Below are 17,620 nucleotides of genomic sequence, written 5' to 3'. Positions count from 1 at the left end.
GGAAGGACAGGTAGAAGGGAAAAATTGTGTAGGCAGGCCACGTTTGGAGTATGTAAAACAAATTGTTGGGGATGTAGGATGTAGAGGGTATACTGAAATGAAACGACTAGCACTAGATAGGGAATCTTGGAGAGCTGCATCAAACCAGTCAAATGACTGAAGACAAAAAAAAAAAAAAAAAAAAAACATACAAACTGGATTTTTCACATGAGCAATTTAGTAGATAGTAATCTGTGTATTAAAGAGATGATTTAATTAAAAAGCAGTAAACTTATTACAATTCACTACAGAGTCAACTTAAGTACAAACTTGATAAAAATGAAAAAGATCTGTTTATTGCTTACATCAATTGTAATCCATACATAGCTACTAAGAAGCCTAAATATAAGAAATAAATGGTTCCATAAATACCTCCTATCAAAACTATCAGAATTTTGATCAAGGTAAGGGATCTTTTGTGACTTTGATATTGCTTAATCAGAGATGTGGTTACATGATAGGATTAGTGATTCTGAACTTGGTTTTACAAATTATAATGTGACTAACTACTTGGAGCTTGCTTTGCTTGCCTGAACATGTAGCCAGATCGAGCCAAGGCAGACCCCTGGGGATCTCCAGGACCGAACTCAGGGGCACAGACTCACTTCATTCATTATTCTTATTTGTACAGAGGGCTCCACACCACTGGATCTCTGCAGAGCTCACTTCGCTCACCCTTTCCACAGAACTTACTTTTATCACCATTCAGGTCTAGTCATAGGGCTCTGCTTCCTGGACCCTCGCATTGTTCATTACCCTCATGGATGTGAGAATAGTACTGATAAATAAAAATTACGATATTCAAGCTTTATAGAAATCTGAAAAAGAAACTAGATTACAGAAGACAGAATATGGTAACTAACGTACACAGATCTTTGATGATGAACATTCCACAACGTATTTCAGTTGCCACGATGACAGAAATATAATAATGAATGGATTAATTTTTTTTTAAATAAATACCACTAATTCACTCCCACGGGAGATAAGACCTCGACCTGTGGCTTAAAACTTTCCCTAGAACAACAAGAATGTATCCTGTAAATTTGAATGAAGTCAGTTGCTTCTCGTGCAATGAGAGAATAAAACAGACAAACATTCAGCATTTTATAAAAGATTAGATGTGATCGCTCATTATTTACAAATGAAAAGAAAAGAGGATGTGGTGTTTTCGTTGATTTAAAAAATCATTTCAGTTACAAGCTTATTCCATAATTCTTTTGAATGTGTATTGATCAATATATCATTCAATAAACGTAATGTAATTCTATGCATAGTCTATATCTCACCAGGTATGACTTGTAATTACTCCAATGGTTTTATTGACTGCATTACTTAATTTGTTTTGCAACATTTAAATAATTCTTGTTGAATTAGACTGATTCTTCTTGGAGATTTTAATTTACCCAGTTATACTATGATAACTGATGCTACTTCAGCTATTTCTGGTTTTTATCCGGTTGCAGAAATACAAAATGTTGCCCCTTCTCTTTAACAAATCTTCGTTTTAATAACTCTCTAATAAAACATAATATTGTCAAAAATTGTAAAGGTAATATTTTAGATTTTATATTTTCTAATATTAAAAATATTGTTGTTACACATTCTCCTGATATAATTTTTGAAAGTGAGTCTTTTTGTACAGCTTTAGAAATTAATTTACTGTACCTTTGTAGTGACAAGTTATTATCTATTGATTATTTTTTTTCTCTATAATAATACCAACTATGATAATGACACAAAAGAATTAAATAGTAGGCGATTATTTAATATTGATCTTTTAACAATTAATGATCTTAACGATATACTACTCTTATCCAAATTACTACTGTAAACATAATTATGAAGCATGTGCCAAAATTGGTCATTAAAGATAAATTCCTAAGCTGGTTTTCCAAAGAACTTATAAAAACTGCATTAGCAAAAGGAAGTTTCAAATTTAAAATAAGATTTATAAATCAAATTTTTATTATAGTTTATTTACAAAGGAAGTAATTTATGAGAGTCACTAAATCAACGTGATGAGAAATCATATTTAAGAAAGGTTGAAAAACTTGTTACCAAAGAATCTAAAAATTTCTTGAAATATATAAATAAATTGTTAATTATAGATTTATTCCATTGACCTTATACTATACAATCGTCGGATAATGATCATGATATTGTTAACTTTTTCTAAGAAATTTAGAAGTGTCTACACATCTAATAATGAGAGTTCTGTAGAGAACAACTGGTAGTCTGACTGTGAAAACTCAAAACTATACAGTAGATGCATAAAAATTTCCCAGAGCTTGGCTGGGAAATTTTTCCCAGCCAAGCTCTGGGACTAGAATGGGAAAGGGAAGCAGGGACTAGAATCAGTCACTTGACTGTGCGGCAGCAGCTGATAGCAAACAATTCCTTTCCAGTTTACACACATACACACACACACACACACATACATACATACATACACATACACAAAAACACATACACACTACTTTTCTTGGCTTCAATCATGGCTTTGCCACCATTTGCAAGCTTCACCTTTGTTTGACCACAATCTTTTCTTTGCTTTGTTGTATGTACATGATCCATTTTCCATCACCTGTAATGAGCCGTTTCAAAAATGGTTTGATTTCAATCCATTTTAGCAATGATTTACAGATAGAAACTTGATCCATTAATCTCTCATTGTTAAATCTTGTGGTGCTCAAACATTTTTATTTTTTTGTATTCAGCCTTCTTCAAATGATTTAAAACTGTTGTGTAATTGATGTTTAGTTCACGACTGTTAATAAATTGGTCTTCCTCAATTTTTTTCATGATTTCATAGACTTTTCCAGTCATTGGCTGACCAGAGCAAGGTGCATAATTGATATCTCGATTGAAAACATTTAAAATCAGTTTTATGCCGAATGTACTTATTCATGTCCAAAAATATCACAAATTGTTTTACCAACCTGAGTTAAATTCTCATTTTTTGTAATAAAATTTCAGAATGTATCTAATTTCTTCATTATTTTCACTTATCCTTAAAATCCAGTAACATTTAAATAAATAAACTAATATAATCATAACCTTTTTAAAAATACTGAAGTGATATCACTTTCAAATGCATATAAGTGTTGTCATATTTGATTAATATTGCCAGCATTTTGCAATCTACCCCACGTTTCCTGTAACCTTCATCACTGAACCAAATGTACTGTTAGATATCAGTTTAAGATCACTGAATTTCAAGTGATATTCAGTCCTACAAGTGACATCTTCACTCTATTCACTTCAGGGACTGGCTGTATGTTGAAAATCATTACTCTGAGAGAAAGCAACACTGACTAGTGTTTCTTATATTAGTTTAGATACTTTACATGTGTTATACCATTTGTAGGACTAGGATAGATAGTTTAAAATAACAAATTTATGTGCCCCTTTTGTAAAATAAATTGCTACAAGTCAATAGGGGTTCTGTTTAATGTACTGATTTCTTTGGTGTATCACATACTGTTCAAGTATGTTAAGATTTTTTTACAACAGACTTGACAAAAAGGAGGAGGTTCTCAGTTTTATTCCAGTTTAGATTTCTTTAATGAGTACTCAAGCCTGTTTTTCAGCACCAAACAGAACAGGTTTGATGATTTTTTTATCTTGCAGAGGTAGTTTCTCTGATGGTCCTGTTGTAAGTTTTTTCTAAATAATTTAGACAAATGTTTAAAAAGAATCTGCATTGATGATTTTAACAAATTTTGATAAAATTATTGAAAACATTTTTCTTTCTTTCTTTTACTGTCATCATTATTGCTTAGCGATCGATTTATAGCTTCGCGTATTTTTATATTTAAAGTAATTGTGAAGATCAGGTTGCGTCATCTCTAACCGAGGAAAATACTGCTGCACTTATAAAAATGAGACAGATAGGCATGTAACCTAGCACCAAAAAGAGGTGTCTTTGGGCATTAATGCACCAGCAGTTCATGCCATTCTGCAACATCACCTTCAAGTTGGGAACCTTTATACCCTTTGAGTGTCACATAACTTGACTGACAATCAGATGAAACATTGTTTCATGGTTTTGTGAAATGCTGAAATAGTTTGAATATGGGAAATTTCCCTAAATGAACCATATGACAGGTGATGAAACTTGGCTGTACTATCATGACATCCTGACCAAAGCTCAGAACAAAATCGAGATCTGTAAAGAGAATGGTGACTGTATTTTTTAGTGTGAGGGGAGTTGTAAAACGGCCTGTGAAAATCACTTAACTCAATTTTTTATCCAGAAAACACTAATGTTTTACTGCGGCAGGATTATGATTTTACCTCAAAAATAGCAAACGTTGGTTGTTCAAACTGAACATATTTGGTTTAATTAACTTCATTTGATATATAAAAAAAAAATTCTTGTTTTGCTTTTAAGTTAAAATAAGTCTAAACAAAAAAAAAAAAAAGGTGTACTTTAATCAACGTCCACGTCTCATGAATTAAAAATTTTGATTTTAAAAAATTAATTTTTGGTTTAAAAAATGACATTTCACATTAACCGTGTTGATAATACCCAGAAAAATTTTAATCAAGTTTTAAAAAATTCAGTTGACACAAATTTGTGATTTAGAACAAAAAATTACACGCAACAATTTTAATAGTTTGCACTATAAACAAGAATGACAATTTTTTAATTCTTTTAATATAAGCTATGAATTGAATTAACTATAGAGAATTATTTACATTAGGAAAAAAGCAATAAAAATACATAAATAAGAGCACATATAAAAGGATCATACTCCTCATAGATTAGTGAATACCTCTGAAAATAACAGCTTCAAAAGTAAAGACAGGCCAAAACCAATAACTATTATTGTTCCCAGTAGATAAATAGATGTCCATTATTATGCAAAAAGAACTTTCTGCCAGCCTCAGACTCATGTCAGCTAGTTCAAATATCACAAATACTATAAATTAAATTTGAATAACAAAAATAAAATTCAAACTCTTGAATTATGAACATCAAATTCACTCAAAAGTAATCACTACATTAATTAAACATGGAATTTCAAACGTAAAGCATCTGTCATAACACACTTCATCTAAACATGAAGGTAAAATAAACTATATTTAACAATAACTTAATAAAATAACTAGGAAGCCAACGATAATATTTAAAAACAAACCTGTGCTCTAACAATTTCTTCAACTTGTAAAGCAGTATTTAAATTATGGGGAAATGGCATCCCATGAGTTATAATTGTTGATTCTAAAGCAACAACTGGTTTTGACTTATTAATTAAAATTTCATTTACTTCAGATGATACATCAATACAATTACGGAAAAATTTTTGATGCATTAATGTTTTACTCAGTATTTTAACATTAAAACTGCGACTATGATCTAATAAAACCTGAGGCATTGAAGTTAAAAATAATCTACTGCGACTCATTTTACAATTTCAGTAGTAAACTGACCTAGAAAAAAAAGAAATACAAATTAAATTTATATTTTTAAGCAGGTAAATTACTATATAATTTAAATAGGCAATTTTACATTTTGTACATTTTTATAAAGCATTACTTAGTTAGTAAAATAATATATCAATATTTCATAGCATTTTTTTTGTTAATAATAAATACAGACAGAAGAGAAGACTCAATATCATTTTCTTGGTAACAATTCACGAACTTAAATAGGTGAACTCATCCTGAAAATTCTGAGTTAGAGACACAATATTCATCTTTGAAAGTTAACTTAAAATCACTACTGCTGAAGAACACATACATGTTAATTATTAACAGGAAATAAAAAAACGTTTCATATTCGCAAATATTTTTCTATTGACAATTTCAAATGCTTCAATCTGAATGGATCAATCCGTTTGAAATGTCCCAAAAAAACATAAATTGGCTGCCTGACCAATTCAAAAAAATTGAAACTTACCCACTTGTTTCCTACAAGTTTCAGGAACTTAAAACTACATTTTTTTTATTTTTTATCTAAGCAATTAACCAGTGGCAGCCATTTTTGTTACGGTGTGCACACCTATTTTTGTGATTGTATGGGTTTATGGAAAAAATCATAACTAAAAAACTATTTCCTGGAAGAATTAAGCAGAAAGCAATTTAATCATATTTTCTCAAGGTAAAAGATTCGTCCACTGGTTTATTTACCTATCTCTCTTCTTTTCTATGAGAAAATTACTAGTAAAGTTGAACATAAACAGTGAAATTTCACTTTTGGTCATTTTTTTCAAGAGGCAGGCATGGCATACACAGTTTGAATTATTTTTTTATATGTAGGTATATGTTAGAAGTTTTACCATAAATAATATTAATGGTGATACACTTACCCCTAAAACTTTTATTAATTTTTAAAAACTAATTTTTTTTTTAAATTCAAATTTTGGCTTCAAATAACTCTGAAGGGAGTGGTGATAAAAATTTTAAATTTGCACAACTTGTAGTGTTTTTGTAGATGTTTATGGAAAATAAAAAAGTTTCTTATATATTGTACTAATAAAAAAGTTATAACCTACCAAAAATCATGAAAAACCTGTTAAAAGCGATACCATTTTGACTCACTAAATAAGTGCTCCAAGCGGGTTTCTTGTCTTCTTTGTACTTTACATTTTTTATATTTAGCCCCTAAGTTGTTGAAGTTGACGTTGACGTTTACAATATGTTTAAAATAAATATATTTTTTTAAATTATTAATTTAAAAAGGTCATAATTTAATGATAACAGCAACCGAATACAATTTTGATTCAAAAATGCTAGTAAAACTTACCCAAACTGAAATTTCAATGAATAGCCTACATATTTTTTCAAGAGTTCATTTTTTATTTTTATACTGGTTTATTTTTGTAAACACTATCGAAGAGAAAATAAATTGTAGCATAATTCCAATTATTCTTCAATGAAATAGCCTGTTTTAGTAACAATGAAAGTTTAATATTTAGGGTGGTTAACAAACGTACTTAATTTTTTCAATTTTGATGGAGACCCAAAATGCTATAAGCAGCATCCAATTGTTCAATATTGTGATGTGGGGCAATACATTGATCTTGGTCTTCGCATTCATATAGTTCTTTTTTCTGCTGAGAAAAAATACTTTTGAAACAGTTTACACAAAGAGACTTTCCAGGAACTAAATTTAAATTTGGAAAAATATATTCTTTAACAGCTTGCTCTAATATTTGTTTAAGTTTTTCTTAATTGTTTTTTTATGTGTTCTCAAAGGGTCACAACTGAATTTTGACAAGAACGTTTTTCAGGATATTTACAAACATTAGTGACATCTTAATCAACACATAAAAAATAAATTGTCGGTTTTTATCACTAAATTCACAAATTTTAATGAGTTCTTTTGGCACTGTACCATACCCTGTTTTATGACACTCTTCATTCACATATATTCCTATGGAAGATTGTTCTTCCATTTGAAAATAATGTAAAAATTTAACTGATTTTATAATTTGTGTATAAAATATTATTAAGTAAAACTTATTTATTTAATAAATACTTCCAAACACAGGATGAAATCTGGAGTACTCTGAAAAGATGTGAACAGGTCCCTGACTAATGTCAGACTGACCAGTCTGTAATTACAAAGCTAAATGATGCAACAAGCATAAATGAGCATGTTATAACATGAACACTGCAGCTGAATGGTTCAAACAAGTCTATTTCAACTATAGCAATAAGTACAACAATATTAAAGTCCTACGAAGAAAAGAAACCCCATTAGAGCACTTATTTAGCGAGTCAAAATGGTATCACTTTTAATAGGTTTTTCATGATTTTTGAGAGGTTATAACTTTTTTTATTAGTACAATATATAAGAAACCTTTTTTATTTTTCATAAACATGTACAAAAACACTGCAAGTTTTACAAATTTGAGATTTTTATCATCAGCCTCAACAGAATTATTTGAAGCCAAAATTTGAATTTCACCATTATTATTTACGGTAAAACTACTAACATACATATAAAAAAATTCAAACTGTATGACTTCCCTGCCTCTTGAAAAAATTACTGAAAATGAAATTTTCAGTTTTTCATGTTAAACTTAATTGGTAATTTTCTGATAGACAGAAGAGAGATGAGTAAATAAACCACTGAACCAATCTTTTATCTTGAGAAAATATGATTAAATTAAATTAAATTTTGTTTCATCCTTCCAGGACCAATAGTTTTTTAGTTATGATTTTTTCCATCAACCCTTACAATCACAAAAATAGCTATGCACACCATAACAAAAATGGCCGCCATAGGTAAGCTACTTAAATAAAAAATTAAAAAAAAAAAATAGTTTTAAGGTCTAGAAACATGTAGGAAACAAGTGAGTAAGTTTCAAGTTTTTTGAATTGGTCAAGCAACCATCCTTGGGTCACTTCAAATGGATTGACCCAAATTACACTCTTTTCCCAACTGTTTTTTTTTTTTTTTTTTTTACTTTTTGTAACAATGTACAGTTCAAACATAAGAAATAATACATCTGTGGATTTTTCTTAATTAAACCAGTATGAGACAAACTTAGAGAATATCACCTACACAGGTATAATTATATCATGTATCAAGAAGGTGATGCTAGGATAAGAACAGTTTTTGTGATAAGAGGTTAAAAAGGTGCCCATCCCCTGAGAACCTGAACTATAATCATGGAAAACAAAATACACCTGAAACATACAAGCAGTTAATGAAAAAAGAAATATAATCTTGTAATTGTCACTGATAGGGAAGAATGATGTAACAGAACTAGAGGACTGATCCAAAATGAAAAAGGAAAAGAAGAAAGCAAAGAAGAAAAAGATAAATAATTAAAATATAAAACCCACTTATCAACAAATCTGTGTTCAAGCACTTTCAAAAATGAATTCCATGAGCTTTTGGAAACGAATTCCATCTTCAAGAACTTAAAAGTTTTTTTTATATTATTCTTAATAGAACTACGATTTTGTTGTCATAAGTAAAATCATTATGTAAAGAATATAAAATATATAACAGTGGTCGTCATGTGTTTAAAATTGTGTCAACTTAATGTCCTGTCATTATGAATGTCTCCACCGTTATGGTAAAATGAGAGGGGAACATATGGTCAATTCACTCTATAGTTATTGTTTAGTACTTGTTTATACAATACATCATTTTCAAATCTTGTTTGTTCATTTATTAATTTATCATTATTAAAATATATATGGTACTTTTCTAAGTTATTGGTAATGTGTATATTTAAAAAATCAAGAATGTCAATAAAATTTTCTAGGTTATAATTATGGTTGTTATTTACAATATGCTTAGCAAAATTAGATTTTTCTATTTCATCTTTTCTTTACTATTGATATGTTCTCGTACTCTAATTGCGAATGACCGATTGGTCTTGCCAATGTATTTTAATTCACAATCTGCACATTTTAATCTATATAAGCCTTGTCCATCTAAATTAATTTTATTACCAGTTTTTATTGTTTTAGATGGATCTATATTGTTTATAAGTTTTACTATTTTATTATTAATTATATATGCAGTTTTTAAACCAAATAATTTAAATATTCTGTTGAAATTTCTATAATTTATGTTATACTCAATTTTAGTATAGATATTATAGTTATTGTTATCGGTTAATTTTATGTTATCTTTTATGAAAATTTTGTATTTTATTCTATTATGTAATTTATCTATTAAATTTTTATTATTCCATTGATTATGGCGATGTACTTAATATTATTTATTTCGGTTTTTAATTTTAAATCACCAGATTTCAAATATTTTAAGACTATATATCGCCATCAAGATTTCCTGATGGTGACTCCAGAATCAGTAGCATATATTAATTAATTAAATCTTTGTTTGTAATTTTTGATTATAATTGGTGTTGTTTTGGTGCCATACGCTAAATAAATAAATAGATCAAGGTATTATTAAATGTGGCCATTTTTTTGGTTTCGAGGATGAAAAGATTTGTAATGTATGTGTTTTGCTTGGTGGGTTTCCTAAAAATATCAGTATTTACTTTGTTATTTTCATAATTTTTGTTATTTTCATGTCTAAAAAATCTGTATTATTATTATTATTTTCCTGAGTTAAGATAAACTTGATATTATTATTTAAAGAATTCATTTCATTTAATATTTTCCTTTCATCATCGTTGCATTGTTGGTTATATATAATTAAAATGTTGTCAACATATCTTTTATACAGTAAAATTTGATATTTTTTAATAATGCTGTGTAAATTATTTTCTAGGTCATTTATAAATACATTGGCCAATATTGTGGAAGTGGAGATCCCATGGTGAGACCTTTTTCTTGTATACGAGGTCTGTAAATAAAGTAATGAGACTGGTTAAGATAAAACTTTTTATTTACAATCCAATTATACACGAACTCATCTTTGAAATAGTTCCCTTGGGAAGCCACAAAATGCTTCAAACGGTTTTCCCACTATTCATAGCAGTGTTGGAAATCAGAAATCGGAATATCCTTCTAATGGTCAGTTACATTTTTTTAATGTTTTCAACTGTTCCAAAATAGTGTTCTTTAGGATGTTTTATTTTAAAGTTGGGAATAAGAAAAAGTCACAAGGACTCAAGTCAGGTAAATAAGGTGGTTGAGGAACTACAAGAATGTTTTTCTTTCCCAAAAATTCATTAATTGAGAGTGCAGTGTAACAAGATGCACTGTCATGATGCAGCACCCAGTTGACTTTGATGGCTGGTCTCATACAGGCAATTCTTTTCCGCAGTTTTTCAAGAATTTCTCGGTAAACATATGATTTACAGTCTGTCCTGTACACAAAAACTCCTTATGGATAATGCCATTACTACCAAAGAAACAAATTAAAATGGTTTTGATTTTTTATTGCTCATTTTTGTTTTTTTGGGGCATCGTGAGTTTGAAGTCCACCACTCCGTGCTCTGGTGTTTTGTTTCTGGGTCATACTCAAATATTCAAGATTCATCACCAGTAATAATTTTTTTTTTTTGAAAATGAGGATCAGTTCCAATTCAACCTAGAAGATCGCAGCACACTTCCACCTTGTTGTTTTTCTGTTCAATAGTGAACCTTTTTGGGACCAATTTTGCACAAACTTTTTTCATGTCCGATTCGTTTGTCAAAATTTGATGGGCTGTGATAAGGTTAAAATTCAATTGCTCTGCAATCATTGTGACAGTTAATCACCAGTTGTGCCATATCAAGTCTCTGATTAGCTCAACATTGTCATCATTTTTTAATGTTAATTGTCTTCCAGAGCATGGGTCGTCCGCAACTGATTACTGGCCATCTGAAAATGCTTTAAATCACCTAAAACCTTGGGCTCGTAACAGAGCATCATCTCCATACGCCCTTTTCAATTTTGAAAAGGTTTCAGTAGCATTCTCATCAAGTTTAACTCAAAACTGATTGCACAACATTGCTCATAATTAGCATCACTCATTTTTGTAACGCACAACAAAAAATTGTATCATGAAAAGTTTGTTTATGTCTCACATGGTAACAATAGACTAAAAATATTAAAACCTAATATAATTCAGCTGTTCATATAACCATATGTTTACTAGTAACTTTACAGTGTTACCATTTAGGCTGCCAAATTAAAACTAGTCTTATTACTTTATTTACAGACCTCATATAATGCTTATTATTAAATTCAAAATAATTATATTTGATGCATAAATTTAATAAGTTTGATATTTCATGTATTATTTTATCTATTTTTAAGTCTGTTAATATATTTTTAACTATATGTATAGTTTTTCCAGTTACCGCTGTAGTATACATATTTTTTATATCCAAAGTTATTAATTGTGTTGTACTTTTTAGATCTATTTTATTAATTATATCTATTAATGTGTACACACTCATTAAAATATATTTGTTATCAAATTTAATATTTTCTTTAAGATTATTGGATAAAATTTTACTTGGTAAATGATTTCATAATCATCAAATGCAATGTTGTGTTCCTGAATTACATTATTGTAAATTATATCATTATTATAAGCTGTATTAGCAAATATTAAATTAAGTTTTTTTATTCATAGTGATATATTTATTACTTCATTAATTCTATGATCGAATATATTATACAATTCGTTAAAAATCGTGTAACCTAATTCAAATATTAAATTTGAATGAATAATATATAATTGTGTATTCAGATTACTTTTTTTTATTATGTTAAGTTTTAATCTCGTTTTTAATCCAAAGTATTTCACTTTTTTTTTTTTACCAATACTTGCTTATTTTATGTTATTCTTAATTTTAATGTTTATGTATATAAGTGTTATATTATTAATTAAACATTTTTTATTAAATTTTATTAGCTATTGTTTAATAAAGTTTTAGTTTTATATTAAACATGTTATAATCATAATTTTTTGTTTATGATTTATAATAATTTTAACTTGAAAATTCCCTCCCATTTTACCATAACGGTGAGACATTTAAGTCGACAGGACATTTAAGTCGACACAATTTTAAACAGATAACGACCACTATTATATATTTTATACACTTTACATAACAATTTTACTTATGACAACAAAGTTTTAGTTTTATTAAGAATAATATAAAAAAATGTTTAAGTTCCTGAAGATGAAGTTTGTTTCCGAACGCGCTTGAACACATAAAAAGATTTGTTGGTAAATGGGTTTTATATCTTAATTATTTATTGTATAATCATACCAATGGGCCACGTTTGATAAAATTAGAGGAAAAACAGTATTCGATAAAGTTACCCAAAAAATAGTATAATATTCGTAAATAAACTACTCTAACAATTTCCAATTGCGATTCAAAAAGTATTTAAAAACAAGAAAACAGTCCTCAAGAGTAAGTTCATTACATGGGATTATTTAAAAAAAAAAACAATATCAACTATTTGGAGACATACAATACTTCAAAAAAAAAAACACAGTCAAAAGATCAATCATTTTCTGAAAAATTCACAAAAAAATTAATTCTGTGAAAAAAGGATGTTAGTGATTATCATTATAATCTTGTAAGAAAAAAATCCGAAAAGAAAAGCAAGATCTTCTTAAATCTAAATCGCAGTTGTGCTCATTCAGCACACCAAAAACGTATGAACATTCAAAACCAGTTAGTGGACTAGACAGCTTTGACCAAGGCATTATAAGAAGAACAGTAACGAGTTTCATGCAAAACATAATGGACTGCCTACATTAAATAAATTATGTGAAGAACTTCAAAAGGGCATTCAATTTAAAGGTTCTAGAACTACACTAGCAGCTACCATTAAAGAGTTAGGATGTACGTGATATAAAGCTGATAATAATAGGAAACTTCTGGCTGAGAAAGAAGACATCTGGTGGAAGAGATAGAATATTTTAAAAAAATTACCAAAATTCTTTGACTGTTAATTTGGACAAACTGAAAATGATTGTTTATTTGGACTTAATGTAATACACTTTAATGATTATTTATTTGGGCAAACAAAAAAATCATGGTCGGATGGCAATAGTGCAGGAGTAAAGTGGCAATTAATAAAGGTGATCGATTAATTACAATACATGCTAGAGAAGAAATGGGGTTCATTCCAAATGCAATATTAACTTGGAAAATGAGTTCAAGAAGTAATAAAATTCATGACAGCATCAACAACAATTTCATAAAGAGGACATCTGAAAAATTAATTCTTGGTCTTCTCTCCCAGTCAGTGGTTGTTATCGATTATGTGCCGTACTACAATTCACTTCTAGAAAAGCTTCCAAATTCAAATGACAAGAAAAGTGGCATGATTAATTGGTTAGAAAAGAACAATATTATGACTATTCATTATGAATCCTACTATCAAAAAATTAAAACAAGAAAACCTGAAATATTCACTGAAAAAAAAACACATAAAAAGCTGGGATCCTCAACGTTCTGATATGATAATACAAAAACAATGGTTTCACATCATTGGTTTCATTGAATAAAGTAATGTTAAAACCACAATTGTATGACATAATTAAATCACACAGAAATTAGGAAAATAGAGTACCATTTTGATGAACTATCAAAAAAACACAGGCATCAGGTTCTGCAGGTTCTACCTTACTATCTCAATACGGGCAGCTATGAAATGATAAGTTGGTATAATAACACAAAATTTTTAATGTCAGATATTAAAAAATTGGTTGAGGAAAAAATGAATGAAATGAATAAAGATGATTATAATTTGTATTGCGAACATGTAAAATATGCATATGTAAAATATAACGTATACGTATAATATGTAAAATGCTGAAACTGAGTACAAGAAAATGGAACTGCTAATCGACGAAATGATGGATAAATTTATCATACATCTAGATGGAGGTAATGAAAATGACTGTTTCAATTAAGACAAAGATGGCGAACTTGCGCAGGAACTGGACATATAATGCAAATTTAAAGTAAGTGTTAATAATAATAGTACAATCAAGTAATGCAAATTTAAAGTAAGTGTTAATAATAATAGTACAACCAACAAAGAAAACAGTACAAAAAAAGAATTCAAAAATTCTAAATACTGTACAAAAATGAAGCTGTACAATAATAATTGTACATCTAATTTAATAATTATGAGTACAATACATATTCAAGTAGTTAAGTTTTTTTTTTGGTTTAAAAATATACCTAAATTAAGATTCTTGTTTTTGCAAATTTATTTATTGAATTATTAATACTGATTACATAATAATGAATTACAAAGCTGGATTGTTGAACTCAGACTTCATAAACCTTCCTATCCTTGCACTTAGCCTTTGTAGTATTAGACCAAACATTATGAATAGTATTATCATTTTGTTATACAACTGTCATGACTGTTACATAAACAAAGCAATAACATACATTACGATTGGTTTACTTCAATCCTGCTAACCACTACTCTGCTTGATACTATCAAAAAATTAAAACAAGAAAACCTGAAATATCCACTGAAAAAAAACACATTAAGAAGCTGGGATCCTCAGTGTTCTGATATGATAATACAAAATCAATGGTTTCACATCAAAGCCAACAAAAAATGTTCCTTTTGTTATTGAATACAGATGAAAAAGGATTTATTAGTGGCAGATGAAGAAGAGATTAGTAAAACATCAGCATCAAAAAAAAATCTGTGCTTTTTGTCCAGCCAAAATAAGAAGGCTCATTTTATGTGCAATTGTAAAAATCAAATCTGCATGAAGCATGGTGGAATGCAGTATGTCAAGTGCTGCAAAAAATTTGTAAAATTAAGACTAAAAACTTAGTGTATACTGTAAGACTGTTATGAATTAATCATTTTTCTTTTAATTTTTCAGAAGTGATCTGTCAAGATTATTCATTATGAATAATTTACAGGTTTTTATTGTTATGATTCTACAGTTAATGGATTGCTTTTTTTTATTTAAAAGTCACTTAAATGATATATTTTTTTAAACCGTGTAACTTATATAACTAAATAAATTAGCAAGGTAACAAAAGTTAAATAACTATTTATAACATGCAAATTTCATGGATATATTAGAAAATGACTAGGTAAAATCACTCGTTAAATTCATTATACTGTAAAGAATGTAATAACTTTTTTTTTCTATAAACCTTGAGTCTTATTATAATTGGTACAAATATTTTGTAATACTGCAACACATCTGCAAACAGCAATGGGTTACTTTACAGCACTAATATTAATTACTAATTCTTTTTGTACAATTCATGTTGAGATTATTATTTATTTTATTAATACCATTGGTACAGTAATCATTTAAAAACAAAAACTGTAAATTTAAAGTGATCAAAACGTTAAGAAATTGTCATAGAAGCTTAATTTGCAAATGTAAAAATATGACAAGCTCGTCTGTTATTAATAAATTTTAGTAAACAATCATTATTTATTTGGATGCATTGTACTTTTTTAAAGCATATATAATATACATAAGATGTTAATATAATATGTAAAACAATATAAATGTTTTGAATGAGCCATCAGTTTCGGTTCTGTAGTGTAAATTCAGCATTAAAACTAGGGCTGTTCAAGCACTATCAAGTTTTGTTATAAGTTGAGCAACGGATACAAACATTAAAACAAGACACTACGTTTTATTTTGGGGCGATTATAAAAATCGTTAAATTTTAGTGTATTTAAAACATATATTCAAATCGGACAATTTTTATTGCAAAAACTACACACGCTACCATAACCTTACACAATTCTTAAAATCTACGCAAAAAAAAACATCGTTAGTTGTCAAAGTCTGTGAAACAAACCAGTGAAAGACAGAACGTCTGTGACGCCCGAGTTAAAAGTTAACTTCCACAAATTAACAAATTTGTAACAAGTGTTAAATCATTCGTAAAATTGTTAAACGAAACAAACTTTCAAAAAATTACACTAGTTATAAATAATAAGTCAAGACATATTTTTTTAATTAAAAAAAGAAATACTTAAATTTAAGTAAATACATAAATTAACAAGCAATTTTAAACAAACAAATGCAATACTTACAAAAACTATTAAAACACAACCGGCTAACATAACCCACTAACGGCTAACATACTAATCCGTATTACAAACAACGCTCCCAACACGTGGCATTAACGCACTACAGTTAATGCGAAGTTTGCAAACTAACCATACCAGACGAAAACAACGAATTTACCCCCTTATACTTGGTGAAGTGAATAAACTATACATTTTACTTTAAAGTAAATACTGGTCAAGTAAAGTAAACCCTTGAGACTAAGTTAATAACCTTTTACTAATACTTATAAGTAAACATTTGTAGTTGTCCAAGTATTTTGCGAGTATTTTTCCCATTTTGCTTTTACTTATCCAGTATTCTCTTTACTTATCAAGTAAAACCTTATATAATTCATATCCTGAACATCATCATGTTCAGACACTTTTATCAATACATCAAATGTTTCTAATGTTTTAATCAATCCAGCACAGTTTGCATGCCAGTCTTTTAGCAAACATCATCATGTCTAGTGAAGAGACTAATTTCGAAGTACAAGAACCAGTCGAACCATCTGCGTTAGAAAGCAGCAGAATGTATTTGGTAAATATTCTTAAAGACAACGCCGTTGTTTTAGACCGGTCTATGAGTTCTAGAAAAATTACTGCCAAAGAAAAAGCATGGAACACTATTGAGAAGGAATATCAGAAAAGGGCGGGGGAAGTCAATTACAGTAGAAAAACTAAAAAAAAAATTAAATAACATGAAAACTGAGCTTAAAAAGAAAACTGACAAAAATAAAAGTGGGAATAGAGCAGTGAAATTACTAAAATGGGAATCAAACCTCCTTGAGTTACTTGAAATTCATGAAAATCTTGTATTTCATCAGATACCGTGAACCCCTTTTTGGGATTGAAAATAGGAGTCAAGAAGATACCCCAGCCTACCAACGTCATTTAAACGTTTCTCAACATTGTGTAAAGCAGAACAACAAGCCCAAATACTTTCGGAATTTTTTCCAATTTTACACGAACAAGATTCGCCAATATTGGGAACCGTATCTTAAGTTGACCAAAAAATCGTTCAATAACAACTCTTTCTTTAGAATGTTGTTTACTGAACACTTCTTCCTGCTGGTTTAAAAGGCATTATTAACTATTTGGCAATTCCAAACCCACTGTCTCCCA

General features: G+C 28.7%; 1 protein-coding gene across 1 annotated transcript in view; it reads right to left on the bottom strand.

Annotated features, from left to right (window-relative positions):
- Positions 1–16,608, bottom strand: part of LOC142333255 (uncharacterized) — a 496,762-nt gene extending 480,154 nt beyond the window's left edge. The window contains exons 1-2 of the mRNA XM_075380258.1: positions 16,481–16,608; positions 5,187–5,478 (exon numbers count right to left, since the gene is read on the bottom strand). Coding sequence (XP_075236373.1) covers positions 5,187–5,453 — 267 coding nt within the window. The 5' untranslated portion in view covers positions 5,454–5,478; positions 16,481–16,608. The remainder of the gene's footprint in view (positions 1–5,186; positions 5,479–16,480) is intronic.
- Positions 16,609–17,620: the final 1,012 nt, after the last annotated feature.

Source organism: Lycorma delicatula, chromosome 12, assembly GCF_047948215.1.
Source record: "Lycorma delicatula isolate Av1 chromosome 12, ASM4794821v1, whole genome shotgun sequence".
Classification (NCBI taxonomy): Eukaryota; Metazoa; Arthropoda; class Insecta; order Hemiptera; family Fulgoridae; genus Lycorma; species Lycorma delicatula.
This window is presented reverse-complemented; position numbering and strand designations above follow the sequence as displayed.